Source organism: Oncorhynchus tshawytscha, linkage group LG25, assembly GCF_018296145.1.
Source record: "Oncorhynchus tshawytscha isolate Ot180627B linkage group LG25, Otsh_v2.0, whole genome shotgun sequence".
Classification (NCBI taxonomy): domain Eukaryota; kingdom Metazoa; phylum Chordata; class Actinopteri; order Salmoniformes; family Salmonidae; genus Oncorhynchus; species Oncorhynchus tshawytscha.
The window spans coordinates 19,638,255-19,662,570 of record NC_056453.1 but is presented as its reverse complement, the minus strand read 5'-3'; the positions used below and the strand labels follow the sequence as shown (position 1 = coordinate 19,662,570).

The 24,316-nt window shown below is 44.4% G+C and overlaps 1 protein-coding gene across 1 annotated transcript in view; it reads left to right on the top strand.

Annotated features, from left to right (window-relative positions):
* The window catches only part of wu:fj29h11, a 56,119-nt gene that overhangs the window by 21,900 nt on the left and 9,903 nt on the right, over nt 1–24,316 (top strand). The window contains exons 13-36 of the mRNA XM_042306090.1: nt 3,089–3,269; nt 3,432–3,598; nt 3,913–4,074; nt 4,248–4,423; nt 4,676–4,860; nt 5,086–5,310; nt 6,918–7,027; nt 7,206–7,439; nt 7,630–7,744; nt 11,042–11,234; nt 11,321–11,468; nt 11,660–11,837; nt 11,948–12,125; nt 15,468–15,594; nt 15,775–15,894; nt 16,753–16,903; nt 17,046–17,158; nt 17,259–17,409; nt 17,788–18,036; nt 18,159–18,356; nt 19,232–19,413; nt 21,354–21,540; nt 22,205–22,347; nt 23,802–24,001. Coding sequence (XP_042162024.1) covers nt 3,089–3,269; nt 3,432–3,598; nt 3,913–4,074; nt 4,248–4,423; nt 4,676–4,860; nt 5,086–5,310; nt 6,918–7,027; nt 7,206–7,439; nt 7,630–7,744; nt 11,042–11,234; nt 11,321–11,468; nt 11,660–11,837; nt 11,948–12,125; nt 15,468–15,594; nt 15,775–15,894; nt 16,753–16,903; nt 17,046–17,158; nt 17,259–17,409; nt 17,788–18,036; nt 18,159–18,356; nt 19,232–19,413; nt 21,354–21,540; nt 22,205–22,347; nt 23,802–24,001 — 4,073 coding nt within the window. The remainder of the gene's footprint in view (nt 1–3,088; nt 3,270–3,431; nt 3,599–3,912; nt 4,075–4,247; nt 4,424–4,675; nt 4,861–5,085; nt 5,311–6,917; nt 7,028–7,205; nt 7,440–7,629; nt 7,745–11,041; nt 11,235–11,320; nt 11,469–11,659; nt 11,838–11,947; nt 12,126–15,467; nt 15,595–15,774; nt 15,895–16,752; nt 16,904–17,045; nt 17,159–17,258; nt 17,410–17,787; nt 18,037–18,158; nt 18,357–19,231; nt 19,414–21,353; nt 21,541–22,204; nt 22,348–23,801; nt 24,002–24,316) is intronic.

Genomic DNA, 24,316 nt, shown 5'->3' with positions numbered 1-24,316 from the left:
AGTCATGTTGGACGAGTTGGAACCTGTGTTTTTCTGAATCAAACGCGCCAAATAAATGGACATTTTGGGGGTTTAACAATGGAATTAATCAAACATATTGGGACATATTGGAGTGCCAACAGAGGGAGATCTTCAAAAGTAAGACATGAATTATATCGTTATTTCTGAGTTTTGTGTCGTGCCTGGCAGGTTGAAATATGATTGTCATGTGTTTGTTTGATGGGGTGCTGTCCTCAGATAATATCATGGTTTGCTTTTGCCGTAAAGCTTTTTTGAAATCTGACACGGTGGCTGGATTTAACAAGAAGTTAAGCTTTATTTTGGTGTATTGCACTTGTGATTGTATGAAAGTTAAATATTTCTAATAATTTGAATTTGGCGCTCGGCCATTTCACCAGATGTTGTCAAATCGATCCCGCTAACGGGATTTGATCCATAATAAGTTTTAAATGGCAATTGCGTATGTCACTAATGCCTTTTCACTAACTTCTGTAGGAGCTTCCTCAGTCGGCTTGTAGTTTTTCTTCTTTTGCTGACACTTGGTAGGTCATGTGCTTTCGACAGTTCTTGCTCATACAGTGCATTCAGAAAGTATTCAGACTCCTTGACTTTTTCCACATGTTTGTTACGTTACAGCCTTATTCTAAAATGTATTAAATAAAACATTTTGCTCATCAATCTACTTACAATACTCCATAATGACAAAGTGAAAACAGGTAAATGTATTAAAAAAAACAAAAAACAGATACCATAGTTACATAAGTATTCAGACCCTTTGCTATGAGACTCGAAATTGAGCTGAGGTGCATCCTGTTTCCATTGATCATCCTTGAAATGTTTCTACAACTTGATTGGAGTCCACCTGTGGTAAATTCAAATGATTGGAATGTCACACGCCTGTTTATGTCCCACAGTTGACAGTGCATGTCAGAGCACTGGGAGGTGACCAACAACCCAATGGTCACTCTGACAGCGCTTCAGAGTTTCTCTGTGGAGATGGGTGAACCTTCCAGAAGGACAACCATTCTGCAGCACTCCACCAATTGGGCCTTTATGGTAGAGTGGCCAGACGGAAGCCACTCCTCAGTAAAAGGCACATGACAGCCCACTTGGAGTTTGCCAAAAGACACTTAAAGACTCTCAGACCATGAGAAACAAGATTCTCTGGTCTGATGAAACCAAGATTGAACTCTCTGGCCTGAATGACAAGCGTCATGTGTGGAGGAAACAGCTAGTCAGGATCGAGGGAAAGATGAACAGAGAAAAGTACAGCGAGATCCTTGATGAAAACCTGCTCCAGAGAGCGCAGGACCACAGACTGGGGTGACTGTTCACCTTCCAACAGAACCACGACCCTAAGTGCACATACAAGACAACGCAGGAGTAGCTTCGGGAGTAGTTTTTGAATGTCTTTGAGTGGCCCAGCCAGAGCCTGGACTTGAACCCGATCGAACATCTCTGGAGAGACCTGAAAATAGCTGTGCAGCAACGTTCCCCATCCAACCTGACAGAGGTTGAGAGGATCTGCAGAGAAGAATGGGAGAAACTCTCCAAATACAGGTGTGACAAGCGTGTAGACTCAAGGCTGTAATCGCTGCCAAAGTTGCTTCAGCAAAGTAAAGGGTCTAAATACTTAAGTGTGATATTTGCAAACATAAAACAAACAAAAAAACAGTTTTTGCTTTGTCATTATGGGGAATTGTGTGTGTAGATTGAGAATTTAGAGTTTAAAGTAAGACTGGCAATTTTAGAGCAAGGCTGTAATGTAAGAAAATGTGGAAAACGTCAAGGGGTCTTAATACTTTTCAAATGCACTGTTTGCCCCCTGGGAGACCCCCAAAGCACAGAGAAATTGCCTGTGTTTCAACTTCTGGCAGAAATCCAATGCATGATCACTGTCACAGAAAATGCAGTGTTTCTTAACTTTTGCTTTAAAAAAAAAAAACTTAAATGTAGCGGCTTTCGATTAGCCGTGGCAAAACCAGTTGCACAATTTAAGACGCACATCCAAAATCCCATAGAAAGTCAAGAATCCAATGGTTTGATGAATAAAACTTTAAAAGTATATTTGTAGAATTCAAAATGATAAGTACAAGGTAAACAAAGAATCCAATATTCCATTTAAACTAAAAAGATCAAGGTAAGACATGTCTCAAATCTTGCAACTGGTTTTAAGTTCATCTAAATGGCGCAATATGACCTAATAAACAAATATTTGCATAACCAAAGAAATATAGGAACTGGCTCCAACAGTTACAAATGTTTAGATTTCTAAAGGTCAAACTCTGACCCTAGAATCCCTCCTCCCTCTGACCTAAGTCTTCCAGAAACCTCATTAACCTTCTCTCTGTTACCCCTCAGAAGGCTGCTCTGATCTCTCTTTCTCTGCTAGGGGACTTTGTGTAAAACTTTGGGATTTAGCTGGTTATCCCCCATGACATGTCACATCATGCCCTGGTTTTTATTTGAGACTGGGTGACAATTCCACTAAGCCCCTGCTTCGGGCCATGAACAAGAGGGGGGGGAGTAAGAGAGAGGTGGATCACAGTCAAATGAGTGTGTGAGCAACTGTCTTTTCTCTGCTTATTAAGGAAATGTCACCGTAAGTAATACTTGCTAATTGGCTAATCCTTAACAAAGCCATAGGAAAAAGTTGTTAGTGAACAAAACGCTGGCTGGCTAGCCTGCTTCAGCTATAGCTGTTTCAGCCTGATGCTGGGTTGAATATGTTCCACTGTCTGAAGTTCTGACAGTGGAACCAGACACTTGTAGGCTGCGTTCCTCTGGCACTATCTAGGCCAGGCATGGACAACAGTCCTGTTTTATGTTTGTTGTCTTGTGGAAATGATTCATATGGATAAAAAGACAACAACTCTGGACTACACTTGAACGTCTAAATCCTGAAAGTAGGTATGAATTATAGTGGACCTATATATTTAGAAATAACTGCCCTTCTGGCCCACATTTTATTTGACAAACAAATCTGCCCACACCGTCCTATTTAGGATGATGTCTTGTGTCTCAGAGGTTATGGTTTTCTCTAATGCCGTAATGTGACTGACGGAGTGTGCTGTCATTTCCTGTCCAGTCAGTGCAGGACTTCATGCTGTGTGTGTCAGCTGACCGTCTGGCCAGGGCCTTGTTCCAGCTGGCTATCTGTGGGGGGTCGCTGGCTGCCCCTCAGGACCTGGTGCCCAAAGAGAAGCCAGCCAGACACACTCAGGAGAGGAGAGCTGAGGAGAAAACACAGGCCACACCACCCAGCGAAGGTAGCTGCTAACATCACTCATTATCACTGTCTCACTTCGTATCAATGATAAGATTAAGTGTAGGTTGGGAATCTGGATCTTGAAATTGTTAAAGAATCCTATCATATCATATGACCGTGAATGTACAACAATGACCTTTGTGTTTACATGTGTGTGTCTCAGCCGCAGTCAAGCAGGTCCTGAAGGAGAGCCTGTCCAATCACAGCTCTCCATTCACCCTGGCCCATGTGGTGTCTCTGGAGAGGAAGTTAGCCAAGCACTTCCAGGTCACAGAGTTCACGTCTCTGGAGCAGGGCTCCTTTCTGGAGTTCCTGGTCAAACATGCTCAGGTAACATAAACTACTTCTCTTCTAATCTTTGTCTGTTCAATCACTCTCCTGTTCTTCTCCTCTCCCGTCACCGCTCTTCCTTCAGTGGTCATGAGGAAAAAGATGCGAGGAGAGGAACCGTTCTAGACTGCAGTTGCGTGTCCCAAATAGCATCCTATTCTCTATATAGTGCACTCCTTTTGCCTGTGCTCTGGTCAAAAGTAGTGCACTAAATAGTGATGCACTAAATAGGGAATACGGTGTGATTTCAGACACAGCCTGATACTTCTCATTCTATATTGATGAATCCATCCTCTCCTCTTGTCTGTGTGAAGGTCCTGCAGGAGACAGTAGGCAGCGCTGTGGTTGTGGGCAGCACTAGTGGTGGTGGTGGTCAGGACTGGCAGGGCCAGGGATGTGGCTTCAGACCCAACAGACAAGACGTGTTTGAGTTTATCAAACAGTGTGGCACGACATCTGCCAACGAACCAGACGGGGTGAGTGAGACGCGTGGTCACGCTCACACACACACACACACACACACACACACACACACTCATACTCATATTGATTGCTATGATTTTAAAAAGTACATAAATAAAAAACTTCTAAATGTCTGTACTGATCATGTTTATTGATCTCTCTATCTCTGTGGGTGTCTTTCTCCCAGCTGTCCCACGTCGAGTGGTGTCTAAGAGCCCACTACGGGGTGAGGGACAGTCGAGACCTGGGGCTGGGACCTCTTAGGACCTTGGTGGGACTGGTGCAGCGCCAGAGAGAGCTCAGTCTGGGAGGAGGGCTCAGCCATGTGCTCTACGAGGCAGCCCTGCTCCCCAGAGACACCAGGTAAGATGCAAATGGCACTCTATTCCCTATATAGTGTACTATCCCTGCACTATGTAGGGAATAGGGTACCATTTGGAACTATCTCCTACAGTACAGTACATTGGAATGTTGGAGGCAGATTGGGTGTGAAGTCGGCCTTTAATTAGACTGATCAAATCAAATGTCAGTCTCCTTTTCACTTATCTTAAACCCCTGTTCACTCTTTCTCTCACTCCTTCCATGCTCTATTACTCTACCCCTTCTCCCCCCCAGCAGTAGCAGTAGTGTAGGTGAGGCCCAGCAGACGGTGGGTATCCTAGGGGAGGTATCTCAGACCCAGGCCTTGTCCTGTCTCCTCTCCTGCCCTCTACTGGATGAGCTGGGTCAGTGGAGCCAGTGGGAGCTGGTCTTCAGGCCCCGCCACGGACCCCTTAAGGACTTCATTGATAGGAACGCTGGTAGGAACCATACATAGCCATTGCAAATTGATCCCCTAGCCCCTACAGTCTTAGACTGGGGTTGTAGTGTTACTGTTAGTAATGTATCTGTTGATGGCCAATAATGTTTGATCATGTTGGTGGGCTTATATATAGACATTTCGTTTTTTTTTTGTTCTAAATTGAACATCGGTACAAAATGTATCATAATAAATATACATGACATGTCCATCTGTTGTGGGGCAGCGAGCACAGACCTGTCAGCGTTGGAGGTGTCCCCAGGTGTTCTCCTGCGGGTCACCACCTCTACAGGGGACAAGCTCTTCTCCCAGGCAGCCATGAACCTTGACCCCGTGGGCACGGCAGGACACCTGGTCTCCATGGTGGTGGCTGATGGGACAGCTAACGCCCCCACTGCCCTCCTGGCCAATCACATGGAGAGCTCTCTTGCGGCGGCGGTAGCGAAGGAAGGTAAGAAGGCGATGGGAAACTTGATATCATGGTTATTTGCATCAATCCAGTGTTTATGAGTGCTACAGAAACATTTCTCACCTTAAAGGTATCTTCCTGTGCTCTTGCATTAAATTAGAGGGTAACTACACCCAAAAATAAATGTTTCTTAGATTTTTCCCATACCTCCAGTGGTCTCCTGATGTGGTTTAAGCATTGTTGTGGACTTAGAACATCTACTTATGTTGTTTTTCTAAGAAACAATTATGATTTCCAGGGCTTGACATTCAAGTAAATTTGCCAGTGGCACACCGGACCAGTACCAGGTGAAACTACTGGCCGAATGAGGAAATTACTGGCTTCGGCCAAGAATTGTATTTGTCACGTGCTGATTACAACAGGTGTAGACCTTTCCGTGAAATGCTTACTTACAAGAAAATAACAATAAGGCTATATACAGGGGGTACCGGTACCGAGTCAATGTGCGGGGGTACAGGTTAGTTGAGGTAATATGTACATGTAGGTAGGGGTAAAGTGACTCTATGGTACAGAGGTCCTGGTTGGCAGGAAGCTTGGTACGCACTACCCTCAGTAGCTCCTTGCGACCGAAGGCTGAGCAGTTGCCATACCAGGCGGTGGTGCAACCAGCATTGTTGGTTAAGGTCTTGTAATGCTCTCGATGGTGCAGCTGTAGAACTTCTTGAGGATCTGGGGACCCATGCCAAATCTATTCAGTCTCCTGAGGGGGAATAGGTGTTGTCGTGCCCACTTCACGACTTGGTGTGTTTGGACCATGATAGTTTGTTGGTGATGTGGATACCAAGGAACTTGAAGCTCTCAACCTGCTCCACTACAGCCGCGTCGATGAGAATGGGGAAGTGCTCAGCCCTCCTTTTCCTGTAGTCCACGATCATCTCCTTAGTCTTGATCACGTTGAGGGAGAGGGTGTTGTCCTGGCAGCACACGGCCAGGTCTCACCTCCTCCCTATAGGCTGTCTCATCATTGTCGGTGATCAGGTAGCTACATGTAGGTAGGCCTAGGCCTACGTAAACCTTTTTTTGCTAATAAAGACGTTGCTGTGTAGGATGTCTGATATTTTAAAAAAGACTGAAAAGCAGGTGGGGACTTTTATCCTGTGATTTTGGAATGCGCGTGCCTGTGTTCAACTCTGAATTGATGACGACTCTGGCGTGAGTATCTAGAACGTACTGAGGCGGGGCTCACTCGAGACAGAGAGGGAAGGCTTTGACATTCTTGACTCCGCTTGGAAACCAGATGCAGGTTGATAACAAGTTTGAGTGTCAAACGTAAAGGATTAAATACAAATATACGGCCATATGAAAGCTTGATTAACTGGCCCGGTGTGCTCAGCAGATGTTGCCGGGCCAGCGGCAGCCCTGAATGTCTAGCTCTAAAATTGAGAGCAAAAACCTGAAAACATTTTGGAAAAACGTAAACCTTGAAAAAGGAAACGGAGAAAACAGAATTTGGGAATAAATCGCAATCGGACAAAAGTTTTATTGTGCCCTAGGATCTCTGTAAAGTCTGTGTGAGGGTGGTGGGGTGGTTGTGAACAGAAGTCCAATAAGAATATTTTATATAAATAATTTATAAGATGTTTCTTCAGATCTGTCACGGGCTGAGGAGGACGGGTCGTGTTTCAGCTCTGTGGCTCTCTTCCTCCTGGACTGTCTGATCCGCATCCCCACCAGAACCTGCCGGGCCCTGCTGCAACAGGTCAGCGTTCAAGTCACAGGTTGTCTGAAATGGCACCCTATTCCTTTTGTACTGTATTACTTTTGACCAGGGCCCAAAAGGGAGCCCTACAGTTCATATTCAAAACCAGCCATGAGTGGAAAGAAATTCTGTAATCAATTTGGACCTGTATAAACTCTCGCCATCCCCCTCCTTTCAGGTGTTTCTGGAGCCCTTCTCTCGGGTGCTGGGTGGCCAGGCCAAGTCTAAAGCGGTGCTGCTGTCTACAGCCCGGTCCAACCTGCGCCACCTCAACTGTCTGCACCAGCTGGGCATTGTGCTTGGCATCACAGACTGGGTCAAGGACTACCACACCAAGCTCAGCCCACCACAGAACCAGGACCTAAACCAGAGCCAGAACAAGGCCCAAACACCACCAGCCGACCAGACCAAGGTCAGAACGGGAGATTACCATAAGTGATGGGGTCAATTCAGTTCATATTTAAAATGTAAATTTATTTCATGAATTGAATATTGTCCATTGTTTTTTATCTGTTGCTGTTTTGTTTTTATACAGTGTAAAGCTCCACTTTTTTGCTTTGTAAAAAATCTTCCCCCTTCGCTCTTTCTTATCCTATCTCCAGCCTGCTCCTGTGGATTCTGTGAGCAGAAGTCTCTCTCAGACTCTCAGTGAGGATGAGGAGTTCCCAGAGGACTACAGCTCTGACTCCTCCCACCCCACTCAGCCACAGCACGCAGGTGAGTTTTAGAAAATCCCTAACCAAAATTATTATTATTATTTACAAAAAAAATTAAATTGCAGTGCAGTTATCACAAAACTACTCCAAACAGGCTCCGATCATCATCATAAAGGAATTTTTTATTTACAAATACCTAATTCAACAATGCTGTAACGTTAGTAGGAAGAGATATGCATCTTTGGGGCGGCAGGGTAGCCTAGTGGTTAGAGAGTTGGACTAGTAACCGGAAGGTTGCAAGTTCAAACCCCCGAACTGACAAGGTACAAATCTGTCGTTCTGCCCCTGAACAGGCAGTTAGCCCACTGTTCCTAGGCCGTCATTGAAAATAAGAATTTGTTCTTAACTGACTTGCCTAGTTAAATAAAGGTTAAATTAATAAATATTTCCCGTTTTTTTTTGCCATGGATATTAGAGGTCGACCGGTTATGATTTTTCGATACCGATTATTGAAGTTCCTTGCTCAGAACATGAGAACATATGAAAGCTGGTGGTTCCTTTTAACATGAGTCTTCAATATTCCCAGTTAAGAAGTTTTAGGTTGTAGTTATTATAGGAATTATAGGACCATTTCTCTCTCTCATTTGTATTTCATATACCTTTGACTATTGGACATTCTTATAGGCACTATAGTATTGCCAGCCTAATCTCGGGAGTTGATAGGCTTGAAGTCAAACAGCACTGTGCTTCAAGCATTGCGAGGAGCTGCTGGCAAATGCAGGAAAGTGCTGTTTGAATGAATGCTTACGAGCCTGCTGCTGCCTACCAAATATCAAATCATAGACTTAACTATAATATAATAAACACACAGAAATGCGAGCCTTAGGTCATTAATATGGTCAAATCTGCAAACTCTCATTTCGGAAAACAAAACGTTTATTCTATCAGTGAAATACGGAACCGTTCCGTATTTTATCAAATGGGTGGCATCCCTAAGTCTGAATATTGCTGTTACATTGCACAACCTTCAATGTTATGTCATAATTATGTACAATTCTGTCAAATTAATTACGGTCTTTGTTAGGAAGAAATGGTCTTCACACAGTTCGCAACAAGCCAGGCGGCCCAAACTGCTGCATATACCCTGACTCTGCTTGCACAGAACGCAAGAGAAGTGACACAATTTCCCTAGTTAATATTGCCTGCTTACATGAATTTCTTTTAACTAAATATGCAGATTAAAAAATATATACTTGTGTATTGATTTTAAGAAAGGCATTCATGTTTATGGTTAGGTACATTGGTGCAACGACGGTGCTTTTTTCGCGAATGCGCTTGTTATATCGGCACCCGTTTGGTGTAGTAGGCTGTGATTCGATGGTAAATTAACATTGATTATTTGCAACGCAGGACAAGCTAATTAAACTAGTAAAGTCATCAACCATGTGTAGTTAACTAGTGATTATCTTAAGATTTTTTATAAGATAAGTTTAATGCTAGCTAGCACCTTACCGTGGCTCCTTGCTACCACGCAGTCTCCTCGTGGAGTGCAATGTAATCGGCTAACTAAACTAGTAAAATCATCAACCATGTGTAGTTAACTAGTGATAATGTGAAGATTGATTGTTTTTTATAAGGTAAGTTTAATGCTAGTTAGCAACTTACCTTGGCTCCTTGTTTGCACTCGCGTAACAGGTGGTCAGCCTGCCACGCTGTCTCCTCGTGGAGTGTAATGTAATAGGCCATAATCGGTGTCCAAAAAGGCCGATTACCGATCGTTATGAAAACATGAAATATGCCTTAATTAATCGACGTGTACGACAGCGTGTTACAGTTCCCGCCAATTTCCAGCAACATTGCACAGCCATTGAGTGGGACAACATTCCACAGGCCACAATCAACAGCCTGATCAACTATGCGAAGGACATGTCGCCCTGCATGAGACAAATGGTGGTCACACAAGATGCTGACTTTTTTTTACCCCCTTTTTCTCCCCAATTTCGATATTGTCTCATTGCTGCAACTCCTCAACTGGCTCGGGAGGTGAAGGTCGAGTCATGCGTCCTCCGAAACATGATCCGCCAAACCACGCTTCTTAACACCCGCCCGCTTAACCCAGAAGCCAACCGCACCAATGTGTCGGGAAACACCGTTCACCTGACGACCGAGGTCAGCCTGCAGGCGCCCGGCCCACCACAAGCAGTTGGGGGGGGCTTTACTTGGCTCATAGAGCGTGATGAGCCAAGTAAAGCCCCGGCCAAACCCTCCTCTAACCCGGACACTGGGCCAAATTGTGCGCCACCCTATGGGACTCCCAGTCACGGCCGTTAATGACATCCTGGTATCGAACCCCAGGCTGTAGTGACGCCGCAACACTGCGTTGCAGTGCCTTAGACTGCTGTGCCACTTGGGAGGCAACTCATGGTCTTTTTCGTCGGCAGCGCTGCTTCGATCCAAGTGGCTTGATAAATCTGTATAAAGTGTGGAACTCCATTAAATGGCAATTGCGTATGTCACTAATGCCTTTTCACTAACTTCTGTAGGAGCTTCCTCAGTCGGCTTGTGGTTTTTCTTCTTTTGTTGACACTTGGTAGGTCATGTGCTTTCAACAGTTCTTGCTCATACAGTGCATTCAGAAAGTATTCAGACCCCTTGACTTTTTCCACATTTTGTTACGTTACAGCCTTATTCTAAAATTGATTAAATAAAACATTTTGCTCATCAATCTACTTACAATACCCCATAATGTCAAAGTGAGATTAGGGCCTAATGAATTTATTTAAATGGACTGATTTCCTTATATGAACTGTAACTCAGTAAAATCTTTTAAATGTATGTATGTTGTGTTTATTTTTGTTCAGTGTAGTTTCTAGGCCAAACCATTCAGATGCTACAGGCGATTTTGTGAGAAGACAAGATTTTGTGATTTTCGAGATGTCTCATGGCCTGACAAACACCGCTCTAGCTCTGTCACCTTTCATCGCAGATGCGGAAGTGCGACATTGTTGGATGCAGTGGATTTCTAATTAGATTTCCACTGGGGCGTTGACATCCACTCTAGGGGGGTATTAATAAGCTAAATGTAAAAAATAAAATCTGTTGATTTCACAGGTTGAAAAAGGAACAGAAAGAAACGATACAAACCGGTACTTTTTTGGGGTTCAAACTGGTTCAGAACTTTATTTTGCTGGTCGGTACTGTTGAACGAAAAAAAAAAATAGTGGTTCTATTCAGAACAAAACGGAAAAAAAATATTTTGGTTCCAGGCCCTGGTTTAAACGTTAAGATACATGTTACATTTGTCATATCCCTAGTAGTCAAAATACAGTCAGATTTCTAACAGATCTTCATCCTTCAGAGGGCTGTGATGAAGATGATGATGAGTTATATGAGCTGACCTCTGAGACACTCGGAGACACACACACCGAGAGAGACGGAGAGGAAGCCTGGAAGGAAGGGAAGTCATTGGCTGAGCCTGAGAAAGCAGACTACGCTGATAGCCAATCAGAGAGCAGAGTGGATTGCCACAAGGGCATAATTGATGACATCAGGTTTGTCTTTATACTGCTTAATGCATAAAATGATACATTGCATGAAATGAAACACTAACCTGGTTTCACAATGCTGTCTGTTACAGGAAGAGTGAGTTTGGCATTGGAGTAGAGCTAAATGAGGAGGGTCAGAGGTTGATGACTGTTCACCAGGAGAGGCTGGGGCGCAGTCTGGACCGGCTGTCCACTGAACTCTACAGCAAAGACACACACTTTGTACTGGAACTCATACAGGTGACTTGACTCTCTCCTCTGTCTCCCTCTCTCGCTTTCGTTTCTCTCTCGGTCTCTCTCCCCCTCTCCTCTGTCTTGTTTATCACTTTATCCCTCTCGCTCTCTCTCTCTGCCTGAGCTCCTCCAGGTGTTTTGAGATCTACTGTATGCAATGCACTTAGAATGTGCTTTCTTCATTGTGCTATTCACAGAATGCTGATGATAACAGTTACCCGACAGAGGGGGGCCCTGTCCCTGCGCTGGCCTTTGTTGTGGAGAAAGACTGTGTGACTGTCCTAAACAACGAGACAGGCTTCCAGGAGAAAAACATTCGGGCCATTTGTGACGTGGGCCGCAGCACCAAGGGCAAACACAAATACGGATACATAGGTAACAGCTAAAAGAGTTTGAAACCCTATTGGTAACCAATCTATGACCAGATCTGAGGTACACCAAAAGTATTTTCTCAACGGTTTCTCCACGTCTTTCTCCTTCCTTAGGTCAGAAGGGAATAGGTTTTAAATCCGTGTTCAAGGTGACTGACTGTCCTGAGATCCACTCTAACGGATTCCATCTGTGCTTCGACAAGACCAGTGGCCCCATGGGATACATCCTGCCACACTGGGTCGACGACGAGAGACCTCTCAACACACACCTGGCCAACCACACACATACCAGGTTAGTGGTGGTATCTCTCACACACCTGGCTGACGACACGCACACCAGGTTAGTGGTGGCATCGCTCACGTACAACAAACTGACCACACACACCTGGCCAACAACACACACACACCAGGTGAGTCTAATGACATCATCTAAAACCAGGTAAAACACACACACCTGAGTGACAAAACATACCTACACCAGGTGTGTCTAGTAGTAAAGTCTAATTTGATTTGTCATGTGCACTTAATACAACAGGTGTAGACATTACTGTGAAATTCTTATTTACGAGTTGCTTCCAATGCAGAGTCAAAGTTAGGGAAATGTGCACATTTTAGAGTGGCCTTTTATTGTTCCCTGCACACAATAAAATAACAGTAACGAGGCTTTCTACATGAAGCACCGGCACTGAGTCAATGTGCTGTGGTACGAGGTAGTTGAGGTAATACGTACATGTAGGTAGGGGTAAAAGTGACTAGGCAATCAGGATAGAGAATAAACTAGCAGCAGAGTATGTGAAAGCGTGTCTGTGTGTGCGGCGTCAATATGCGTGTGTGCTCCGCGTATGTTGTTTGTGTGTCGGCGTGTCAGTGCAGTGTGTGCAAGTGTGTGGGTAGACTCCAGCGCAAGAATGTTAGTGCACATGTGGCTATTTTGTGCTTAATTTAGAGTAATTTATGCAACTTTATTTGTGACTCAAACGTTAGGCTGTGTTGTGATTTTTTAAAATACATTCTAAAGTTGCTTGATGCGAATGATGATTTGATAAAAGTCTCATGAAAGGCATGACTTCTGCTCTGTTTCTTGGGCAGGCTGCACACACTTCATCAGTCACATTCCCAATTTGACAAGCGTGTGCAGTCTAAGGCAAGAAACAACGCATGCCTTTTTTCCTTGACTTTTTCAAATCATAGTCACATGCAACATGTTGCCTAGCCCAAAGGCCTATATGTTTTGATAAGGTTTGTTTCGCAACTAAAGTGGCCAAATAACTCCAAAACAAGCGCTTGATAATATTCTCACCCCATCAGACTATTCTCAATTTAATCTGGTCTTTACATAAAACCTACTAATATGTGTGAAATCGTATTTTATTTAGAATGGCTCACAAAAAGTCATCTGCAGCCTGCGCTTGAATAGCACCAGTTGTAAAGCAGATTAATGTGCTTCATTTTAAGAATTGACCAATAAATATAGCACCACGAGAAAGCTGGGATCCTTTTTTAAATAGTGGCCAGTCATTGTGCAATTGCGTGGCTCGCTAGGCTCTGTAGGCTATGGATCATAGGCCTATAGGCTATGTTTTGGAGTTATTTGGCCACTTTAGTTGCGAAACAAACCTTATCAAAACATATAGGCCTTTGGGCTAGGCAACATGTTGCATGTGACTATGATTTGAAAAAGTCAAGGAAAAAAGGCATGCGTTGTTTCTTGCCTTAGACTGCACACGATGGGCATCATTCACAAGTGATAATATTCTCACCCATCATGCTATTCTCAATTGAATCTTGTCTTTACATATACTAAATAGTATACAGTGCCTTCAGAAAGTATTCACACGCCATCACTTTTTTCCAGATTTGATGTTACATTCACCTTTCAGCAGGACAATAACCTAAAACACAAGGCCAAATGTAGCTGCTTACCAAGACGAGTTCCTGAGTGGCTGAGTTACAGTTATGACTGAAATCTACAGTGCATTCAGAAAGTATTCAGACCCGTTGACTGCTTCCACATTTTGTTTCGTTATAGCCTTGTTCTAAAATTGATTAAATAAACATCTACACACAATACCTCATAATGACAAAGCAAAAACCGGTTTTTAGAAATGTTTGCAAATGTATTACAAATAAAAAACATATTATTTACATAAGTATTCAGACCCTTTGCAATGAGACTTGAATTTGAGCTCTGGTGCATCCTGTTTCCATTGATCATCCTTGAAATGTTTCAACATCTTGATTGGAGTCCACCTGTGGTAAATTCAATTGATTAGACATTATTTGGAAAGGCACACCCTTGTTTTGGAAAGGCACACCCACCTCAGAGAGGTGACCAAGAACCCAATGGTCACTCTGACAGAGCTCCAGAGTTACTTTGTGGAGATGGGAAAACCTTCCAGAATGACAACCATCTCAGACGCACTCCACCGATCAGGCCTTTGTGGTAGAGTGGCCAGACGGAAGCCATTCCTCAGTAAAAGGCAGATGACAGCCCGCCTGGGCTGTCAGACCATGGGAAACAAGATTCTCTGGTCTGATGAAACCAAAGATTTAGCCTGAATGCCAAGTGTCATGTCTGGAGGAAAACTGGCACTATCACTACGGTGAAGCATGGTGGGGGCAGCATCATGCTGTGGGTATGTTTTTCAGCCGCAGAGACTGGGAGACTAGTCAGGATCAAGGCAAAGTTGAACAGAGCAATGTACAGAGAGATCCTTGATGAAAACCTGCTCCAGAGTGCTCAGGTCCTCAGACTGGGGGCGAAGGTTCATCTTCCAACAGGACAACGACCCTAAGCACACAGCTAAGACAATGCAGGAGTGACTTCGGGATTAATCTCTGAATGTCCTTGAGTGGCCCTGCCAGAGCCTGGACTCACAAGCATTTTGCTACACCAACAATAACATCTGCTAAACACGTGTATGTGACTAATGAAATTTGATTTGACTTGAACCCGATCGAACATCTGGAGAGACCTGAAAATAGCTGTGCAGCAACGCTCCCCATCCAACCTGACAGAGCTTGAAAGGATCTGCAGAGAAGAATAGGAGAAACTCCCCAAATACAGGTGTGCCAAGCTTGTAGCGTCATACCCAAGAAGAACAATGCTGTGGTCGCTGCCAAAGGTGCTTCAACATAGAACCGCGTAAAGGGTCTGAATACTCATGTAAATGTCATTATTCTTTTTTTTCTTTTCATAAATACAAATGTTTTTTTAACTTTGTCATTAATCAGGAATAGAGAGGATAGAGTTATGGTCAGATTTGACACATGGAGGGAGAGCTTTGTATGAGTTTCTGTGTGTGGAGTAGAGGGGATGTCGAGTTTTTTTTCTGTCTCTGTTGCACCGATGACATGCTCGTAAAATTGAGAGAAAATGGATTTCCGTTTTCCTCCATTAAAATCACCAGCCACTAGGAGCGGCAACTCTGGGCGAGAATTTTATTTTTTGCTTATGGCCCTATACAGCTTGTTGAGTGCTTTCTTAGTGCCAACATTGGTTTATGGTTGTAAATAGACGGCTACGAAAAATATAGATGAAAACTCTCTAACTCAGGCGAGCAGAACCGTCTATACTCGGTCATTTACTATGTAGAGGCAGTCACATCAATGTTGAATGTTTGTGTTCTGTCAGCTGGACCACTAAGATCTGTCTGCCGCTGCGCTCAGAGTGCTACCAGACCAGAAACCTGTTCCACGATGTCCACCCCTCTCTGCTGCTCTTCCTACATCGCCTACGATCTATCACCATCTACAACCAGGTAACACATTCACAAAGGTCATGGCTCCACCACGCCTTTCAATAGGCTTAGAGGAGCTTCCACCATATTGCTTCCAATGTACAAACACTGAGAGGTAGAGGCAAGGAGTTGACTTCAGACTGGACTGTTGTTTGCTGACATCTGACGTATCTCTCTCTCTCTCTGTGTTTTCCTGGCCAGGCTGAGAAGCGGATGGTGACCATGACGCGTAGAGACCTGAGTCACAGCGTCCTGGAGGTGGAACACACTGAGGGAACAGAACGCTGGCTGGTGGTCAAACACACACTGCACCCCACCAAGGTAACACACACACACACACACACACACACACAATGATCCTCTCATCTCCTCGTCTGTGTGTGTGTTATGTAAGTGTTCCTCTGTCTGCACCGCTGAGACGGAAAGCTTCTTCTGCTCTCTGTCAGACATGTAGGCTTTCTCATTAGGAAGGTGTAGTGAATTAATTTCCACTGCTGGGAGGAATATTTGACATGAAAGACCAGGCACATACACGTTTTGTTGATGTGTCTGATAGAATTGCCTTTTTTCAGTCTGGCTTCCCTTCTCCCCCATCCCTCGCTTTATCTCTGTCTCTCTCTCTTCCCCTCTTCCTCTCTCTCCCTCTTTTTCTCTCTCTCTCTCGCTCCCCCCCTCCCTCTCTTTCTCTTTATCCCTCCACCCTCTCCCCCCTCAGAGAGCCAGCTGCCAGTCACCTGCAGTGAGGTTATGCAACAGTAGAGACACGTCAGAGAATGAACAGACTCACAGATGTTACATGGTTTATCGAAAACAGTGAGGCTAATTTGAATGGGGTTCCCATTGTGACAGTGCATATTGAAAGGCTGTTTATAGTCAATGTTCAAACTCAAATCTTTTTCAGGTATTCTCTTGTCTCTGTGGGAGTTGTCCTCTGATCAGTGGCAAAACAGAGCACTTGTCTCAGTGACTGCCTGGTGATTTCCTGTGTTTGAGTACTTTCCTTTCCTCTCGTCCATGAGGGCTTACTAATCTAACTTCATGGGAAGGGTAAAAGCAAGGCTCCACGTCCTTCACAGATCAATTGAAGACAGATCAGTGATTATTTCGTAGAAGGGAGGCGAAAAAAAGTGCCACATGTAATGATGATCATGGTGTTACAGTGATATGTTTCCCCATTAGATCAAAGATGAAGTGGAGTCCACTGAGCTTGCCCTGGCCTTCCAGCTGGGTGATGACCTCACAGGAAGTGACATCCAAGCCCCGCCCCAGAAGCAGCCCGTCTTCGCCTTCCTGCCTCTCCGAAGCTTCGGCTTCCGCTTCATCATCCAAGGTTACACACACACACACACACACGCTGGTGCTCTCCTCAAGGTTCACCCAAATTGCCCATTTAAAATGCACCCTTGCAGTAATACCTTACAAACTCGTACCATGCCTTCCAAATACTGTTTTTTTCCCCTCTTTCACTCCAGGTGACTTTGACATTCCTTCTTCTCGTGAGGATGTGGACAGAGATAGCTCATGGAACCAGTGGCTCCGTTCTGAGATCCCCCAACTGTTCTTACGCGCCATGGACGTCTTCAGTGTAAGAGAAAGGAGGGAGGGAGAGGATGATCAAAATCATTTACTACTGCTCTGCACGTTGTGTTTCTGACCTGTCTCATCATCTCACCTCTCCTCTCCAGGATCACCCAGAGTTCAGTGGGCTGAAGGGCCTATGTAATTTCCTGCAGTTTGTCCCTCTGCCTGACGAGGTGCTCGACTTCTTCAAGCCTGTCGCCGGGCAGATTATACAGTTGCTCAAGGGAAAGGCCTTCCTACCCACACTCAACACAGGTACCCTACCTCTGTACCCCTCTTTCTGTCTCTCTCGTTCTCCATGCTTCTATCTCTATCCGTAAGTCAACTTAATATTTTGTTTATTTAGTAAATATTTTCTTAACTCTTATTTTTCTTAAAACGGTATTGTTGGTTAAGGTCTACACCTGTTGTATTCGGCGCATGTGACAAATAAAATTAGATTTGAGTAAATCTTCATCTTCCTGCTCATGTAACCATCATATGTGCCTGTATCAAGTATGTATTTTTACTATGTTTTTGTAACTTTCCCCAGGTTGTTGCTGTAAATGAGAATGTATTTTCAGTCAACTCACCTGGTAAAATAAGAATAAATAAAATCAACTGACTCTTGTCTCCATCTTCTCTCCTCTCCAGATGGTTCTGTGGTCTACAAGCTACCCTCCCAGGTCGCTGTGTGTCAGGACCCGGTCATTCGCGACGTGATCGGTGGAGAGGAGCTTAACAGACACCTGTCTCTGTCCTATCTGCATCCGGGCCTGCTGCCAGTCCCGCCCCTATCCCTGCTCACTCACCTGGGAGTACGACGCCTGAGGGGGAGTGACGTCACCACAGTAACAACCGCCATGGCCAAGGAGCTGTTGCAGGGAGATGGTGTCAACTCAGGTGAGGGGAGGGTGGTGTGTGTGTCTGTCTGTCTGTGTGTGTGTGTGTACGCGCACGCGCATTGTTTATATTTCTTTGTGATGGACGCAAACCCCCTCTCTATCTCCGTCTCTGTGTATCAGACTCAGGCCTGCGTCATCTGGCCAGGTTGTTGGTGTGTAACTTCCGTGCGTTGGAGCAGGGCTACGGAGAGACAGACTCTATCCTGACCACCCTCAGAGATCTACCCATAATCCCACTGGCTGACGGGCGCATGGTGGCACTCAGCGGAGAGGGAGTCTTCTTCCCCATGACTGAGACCAAGAATCACAGCAACACAGGTAACATGGCAACATTTTAGAAAAATAAGCTTTTTATGCTTCTGGAAACATTTCTGGGATCTTTTATTTCACCTAATTAAACATGGGACCAACACTTGTTGTGTTTTATATTTTTGTTCAGTGTAGTTCACTTGGGAAAATAGACAATTCTTACATATTTTTTCAAAGTCTACCCAGAAACATAACCAGCTGGTGGTATATTCAGGGTTGTAACTGTAAGAGATATTTGTGGTAGTAGGTTTGAAAATAGAAGCTGAATCAGATTGTTCCATCAAATACTACTTACCCCCCTGCAAGGGCTTGAGAGCTTGACGTCAAGAGTGGTGTTTTCTCTTCCCCACATGTCCTTACGCACACACAGAGAGGCGCAGAGGTGGTATCACATTGACAGCACATTGACAAAAATAACCCAAAAGCAGCTTTAGAGCAGGGCCAGGACGATACCAGTATCGCGATACTCGTTAGTATCGCGGCAAGGAAACAAAACTTGAAACGGGTTTAACTTCTTTAGGAAAACAGCCCTAATGTTGGAAACAAACATTATGTCCTCATTCAGAGTCCCATTTATTTATTTTCCAAGCTATAGCACACTATTTTACATACATACAACTCAAGGACCAAAGAGTTTGGGCTGCTTCGTGTTTTCATTTTTGCCAAGGAAAAAAGATTGCGATACTGGTATCGTCCCGGCCCTACTTTAAGAGTGTCTATAAATAATACACTTCCATGCTGTGATGTAAGTCTTCTTCCTCTAGACTTGTTTGGTGCCTCTACTCGGTAAGAGTGCTACTGCTTCTTAATTAAGCCATTTCTTCTGCATCGCCAATTTGAACCTATGTTTGATATAGTTCCACTCTCTCCCTCCTCTCCTCTAGGTGTATATGGAGCACTATACAGGGATGTGTGTGTGGTCCACCCGTCTCTGCTTTCCTGTGTGGAACCACTGGAGAGCCAGCAGATCCGAGAGCTGCTCAGGAGGCTGGGAGTCCACGAGCTAGAGCCACAGCAACTGCTTGAGAATCACATATACCCTGCCCTGAAGAACAACACATGGAAGGTAACACACGCACACACATCCATTGTTCTACATAAATTGATAATTAATTTATATATTTGTTCTTAAGTGCACAAAGAGCATCTTCTCATCCACTATCCCTTCCTCTTTAATTGTTTTTTAAATTGTACCGTTATTTAACTAGGCAAGTCAGTTAAGAACAAATTATTATTTACAATGACGGCCTCCCAAAAGGAAAAAGGCCTCCTGCGGGGACGGGGACTGGGATAAATGTTTTAAATAAATTAAATTAAAATATAGGACAAAACACACATCACGACAAGAGAGACAACACAACACTACATATAGAGAGACCTAAGACAACAACACAGCATGGCAGCAACATATGACAACACAGCATGGTAGCGACATGACAACACAGCATGGTAGCAACACAACATGACAACACAGCATGGCAGCAACACATGACAACACAGCATGGCAGCAACACATGACAACACAGCATGGTAGCAACACATGACAACACAGCATGGTAGTAACACAACATGACAACAACATGGTAGCAAAACAACATGGCAGAGGCACAACATGGTAGCAGCACAAAACAGGGTACAAACATTATTGAGCACAGACAACAGCACAAAGGGCAAGAAGGTAGAGACAACAATACATCATGCAAAGCAGACACAACTGTCAGTAAGAGTGTCCATGATTGAGGATTTGAATGAAAACTCTCCAGTTTGAGTGTTAGATGCAGCTCGTTCCAGTCCCTAGCTGCAGCGAACTGAAAAGAGGAGCGACCCTGTGCTTTGGGGACCTTTAACAGAATGTGACTGGCAGAACGGGTGTTGTATGTGGAGGATGAGGGCTGCAGTAGATATCTCCGATAGGGGGGAGTGAGGCCAAAGAGGGTTTTATAAATGAGCATCAACCAGTGGGTCTTGCGACGGTTATACAGAAATGACCAGTTTACAGAGGAGTATAGAGTACAGTGATGTGTCCTATAAGGAGCATTGGTGGCAAATCTGATGGCCGAATGGTAAAGAACATCTAGCTGCTCGAGAGCACCCTTACCTGCTGATCTATAAACTAAGTTTCCATAATCTAGCATGGGTAGGATGGTCATCTGAATCAGGGTTAGTTTGGCAGCTGGGGTGAAAGAGGAGCGATTACGATAGAGGAAACCAAGTCTAGATTTAACTTTAGCCTGCAGCTTTCATATGTGCTGAGAGAAGGACAGTGCACCGTCTAGCCATACTCCCAAGTACTTGTATGAGGTGTCTACCTCAAGCTCTAAACCCTCAGAGGTCGTAATCACACCTGGAAAAGCCGGCCAGAGGTGGTTATAATAGGATGGGGGGCCAAAAGTCTTTGTGACCAATAGAGAGTCCGAGTCAGTGCCACGGTAGGCTGAACAAGACATTTTGATCTGGAGCGGAGTTTATGCTGTGAAGGGTAACACCCTGTATATATCCCTGCCGAAAAACAACGTTTATCAAACTACAAAACGATCTTATTGTAAAAACAAAACATGTTGAAAAATGTGAGAGCTCACATGCAGCTGTGTGCCTTCACTTAGCATTCAGTCCTTATAAAGTAAATATATCATTGTCATGTCTTTTCTTGCCTTTTGCAAATAAATGATAGCTTCAGACTAGACATTTCTCACTCAGTTCCAGGTTGGGTGGTGTTTTCAGGTTTCTGTTTGTTTGTCAGAGCATTTGCTGTTTAGCTTGGGAATAAAAATCCTTGGTGATATGAAGGTAATTCCGTCCAAAATCAGGTTGTAGGTTTGGAGTTTTGATATGGCGTGAAGGTTATGTTGTAGAGGGTATCATCCTGAATGTGTCCCTGCCAAAAAAATCTAAGTTTCTTTTATTTAAAACATGCTGAAAAATGCAGGAGCTCATCTGCTCATGACCTCTCTCTCCATCTCTCCCTCCCCCTCTCTGTCTCGCTCTCTCGCTCTCTCTCTTCTCCAGTCCAAGCCGGTGGAGGCAGTGGTGAGCTACCTCGTGTTCATCAAGCAGCACTCCTCCCCTCAGGAGTACACTCACCCAGACATTGTAGTACCGGTACTGACCACAAGGGGACTGCTCTTCCCTGCTGACCACAAAGTACACTTCTCTACACACTACGGCAATATGGACCTGCCCAACAAACTACCAGGTACACACACACTGTAATTATTAGGTCATCACTATAGAATTCTCAAAATGTTACCATTTATAAATAAATACCAGTCAGCTAGCAGTTAAGGAAAGTGTTTGTAGAGACTTGTTTGTAGAGAACTGTTGAACTGGCCCAAATACTGCATGACTAACTACAATGGGATATTGTTCCCAGAAGTAAACCTTGTCCTTTGTGACTGTCCCCAGAACAAACATGGCTTGGTCCACGTCGTCTGGTGAAATTTTGGACAGTGCACTGGAGTGTGTGTGTGTGTGTGTGTGTGTGTTTAGCAACCCCCTTTGTGAGAGAGTTTGTGCGTGTGTGTATAGCAGCCTCAATTGTGAGGGGTAAAGAAGGCATGAAATGCTGTGAAGAGGGGAGCTGTGTGTGTCATTAGTTATGTAACAGAGTGGATCTGCACGCTTGACCTCCCTCTAAAGGAAAGAGAAGAGAGAGACTAACCACTTCTTTCTCACTCACTTTCCTCTGTTCATCCTGTTCCTAACCACAAGACTCTTTCTCTGTACTCTTCCTCAATTTCTGCTCCCTCGCTTGGCTGAATTTGCAATCACATTAGTCCATAAGCTAAAGCTACACATCACTCATTATCTCTCTCTCTCTTTCTCTCTTTCTCCCTTTCTCTCTTTCTCCCTTTCTCCAGGTGTGGACTGGGTGTTGCTGAGTGGTTGTTATGTGGAGACAGATGGAGACGTGGAGGGATGGAGAGATCTGTTCATCAGGCTGGGAGTCAGAGAGAGACTCATACTTAGGAAAGAGAGACGCACTCTAACTTCTAAAGAGCTGGTGAGGAGGGAGGACGGGAACAGGCATATGTATGTTTGACCCATATAAACAGAGGATGTAGAAGTTAAAATGCTTTGATCTGTTTTATCAGACACAGTATTGACTGGTGACTTTGAGACGGTTAGAATCCACCATCAACTCTGTGTGGTTTTTACTTGTGCATCAGAGTTCCTGTTTCAAATCAAATTGAATTGAATAAGCAACAGGTGTAGACTAACAGTGAAATGCTTACTTAGGAAAGAGAGAGAGATGTGTGCATATAGGTAGGGATAAAATGACTAGGCAACAGGATAGACCATAAACATTACACTGTTTATGCTCTATCCACTGGGTAACCAACTCCCCTCCTCCGCTGTCTGCACACACCCAAAATATGAGAAACACATTCACAAACACACACTGACTGGCTAAGGGCTAAGGCTAGATTAGCCTATGGATGATAAACAGATTCCACACGTAGTGCTCTGGCCAAAAGTATAATATGGATAGGATACCATCATGATCAGCAGCAATGACTATTGACTAAGGCTGAAGTCTTCTTATGAATGTCCTCGAGCAGGGATGGGCAACTGATTTGGTGTCATACATTTGTCCCAGCCCGTCCCTGCCTTAGAGATCAACATAACATAGGACTGTTTCCCAGGCATGACTAATCTTCCCATACTTATCGCAGAGGTGACTGAGGTGAACAACTCTTTAAGACCGGGGTATGTCACATCGGCGATGGATTAATAAGGTCTATTTTAGACCATGGTGAGGAAAGGGATTGTCAGTGGTATTCGACTGAGTTATTTGAAGGCTTCATCACTCTTATGTGAAGTCTGAAATCAATTGAATTATGTTGTGTTAAGTACAACCCGGCCTCCCAAACACAACTATCTACCAAGATGGCACCGACAAACATGGACTACCTGACTCTAGCTCCTAGAGAACTTTGCAGTATTTTTTTTATTTTGGGGGGGCTCATTTTTACAGTATTCTTAATATTTTTTTGTGGGGTGGATTTATGTGAATTGTTAGGCATTACTGCTCTGTTGGAGCTAGAAACAAAAGCATTTCACTGCACCTGCGATAACATCTGCAAAATATGTGTACGCGACCAATAAGATTTGATTTCACCTCACCTTTTCACCTGGGTGAAAACCCAGACTGTTCTCATGGCAGACCTGGTTGTAGCTAGATATGTTCGCGTTGGGGACAGTTTTAGCATTTTAGCTAACCCTTTCCCTAACCTTAATCTAATTCTCCTAACCGGCAATGTTAATTATCCTAACCTGCAGTGTAAATTCTGCCCTGAGAAGAGTCTTGATTTCTACTAATGCAATGTTTTGGCCGAGTCACTCACAGGTCCACACATTTGAGATGGACTTTTTCCTCTTTCCCTCTATCCCCTGTCATTGTTCTACTCTCTCCTTACCATCCCCCCCTTCCCTTCATCCTCCCCTCTCTCCCAGGCCTCCAGTCCCTGGGCGGTGGAGAGTGAGTTGTGGCCATGTAGAGCAGGCAGGGCCGGAGGACCAGAGGAGGGGTGTGTGCTGGATGACTACCCCTGCGAGGAGCTCCTCTCTCTGGTCACGGCGCAGCTGCCTGCCCCTGTCCTCATGGAGCAGAGACAAGCCCTGCTGGAGCTACTGGAGACCAACTGGGACACTGGGTAACCAACTCCTCTCCTCCACTGTCTACACACCATATATACAAACTAGAGGTCGACCGATTTAATGGCTCATTAATAAAGGCTGATTTCAAGTTTTCATAATAATCGGTAATCTGCCTTTTTGGATGCCGATTATGGCCGCTTACATTGCGATATACAAGGAGACTGCGTGGCAGGCTGACCACCTGTTACGTGAGTGCAGAATCAAAAGGACCTGGTGGCTGCAAAGAGCCAAGGTAAGTTGCTAGCTAGCTTCAAACTTATCTTATAAAAACAATCAATCTTCACATAATCACTAGTTAACTGCACATGGTT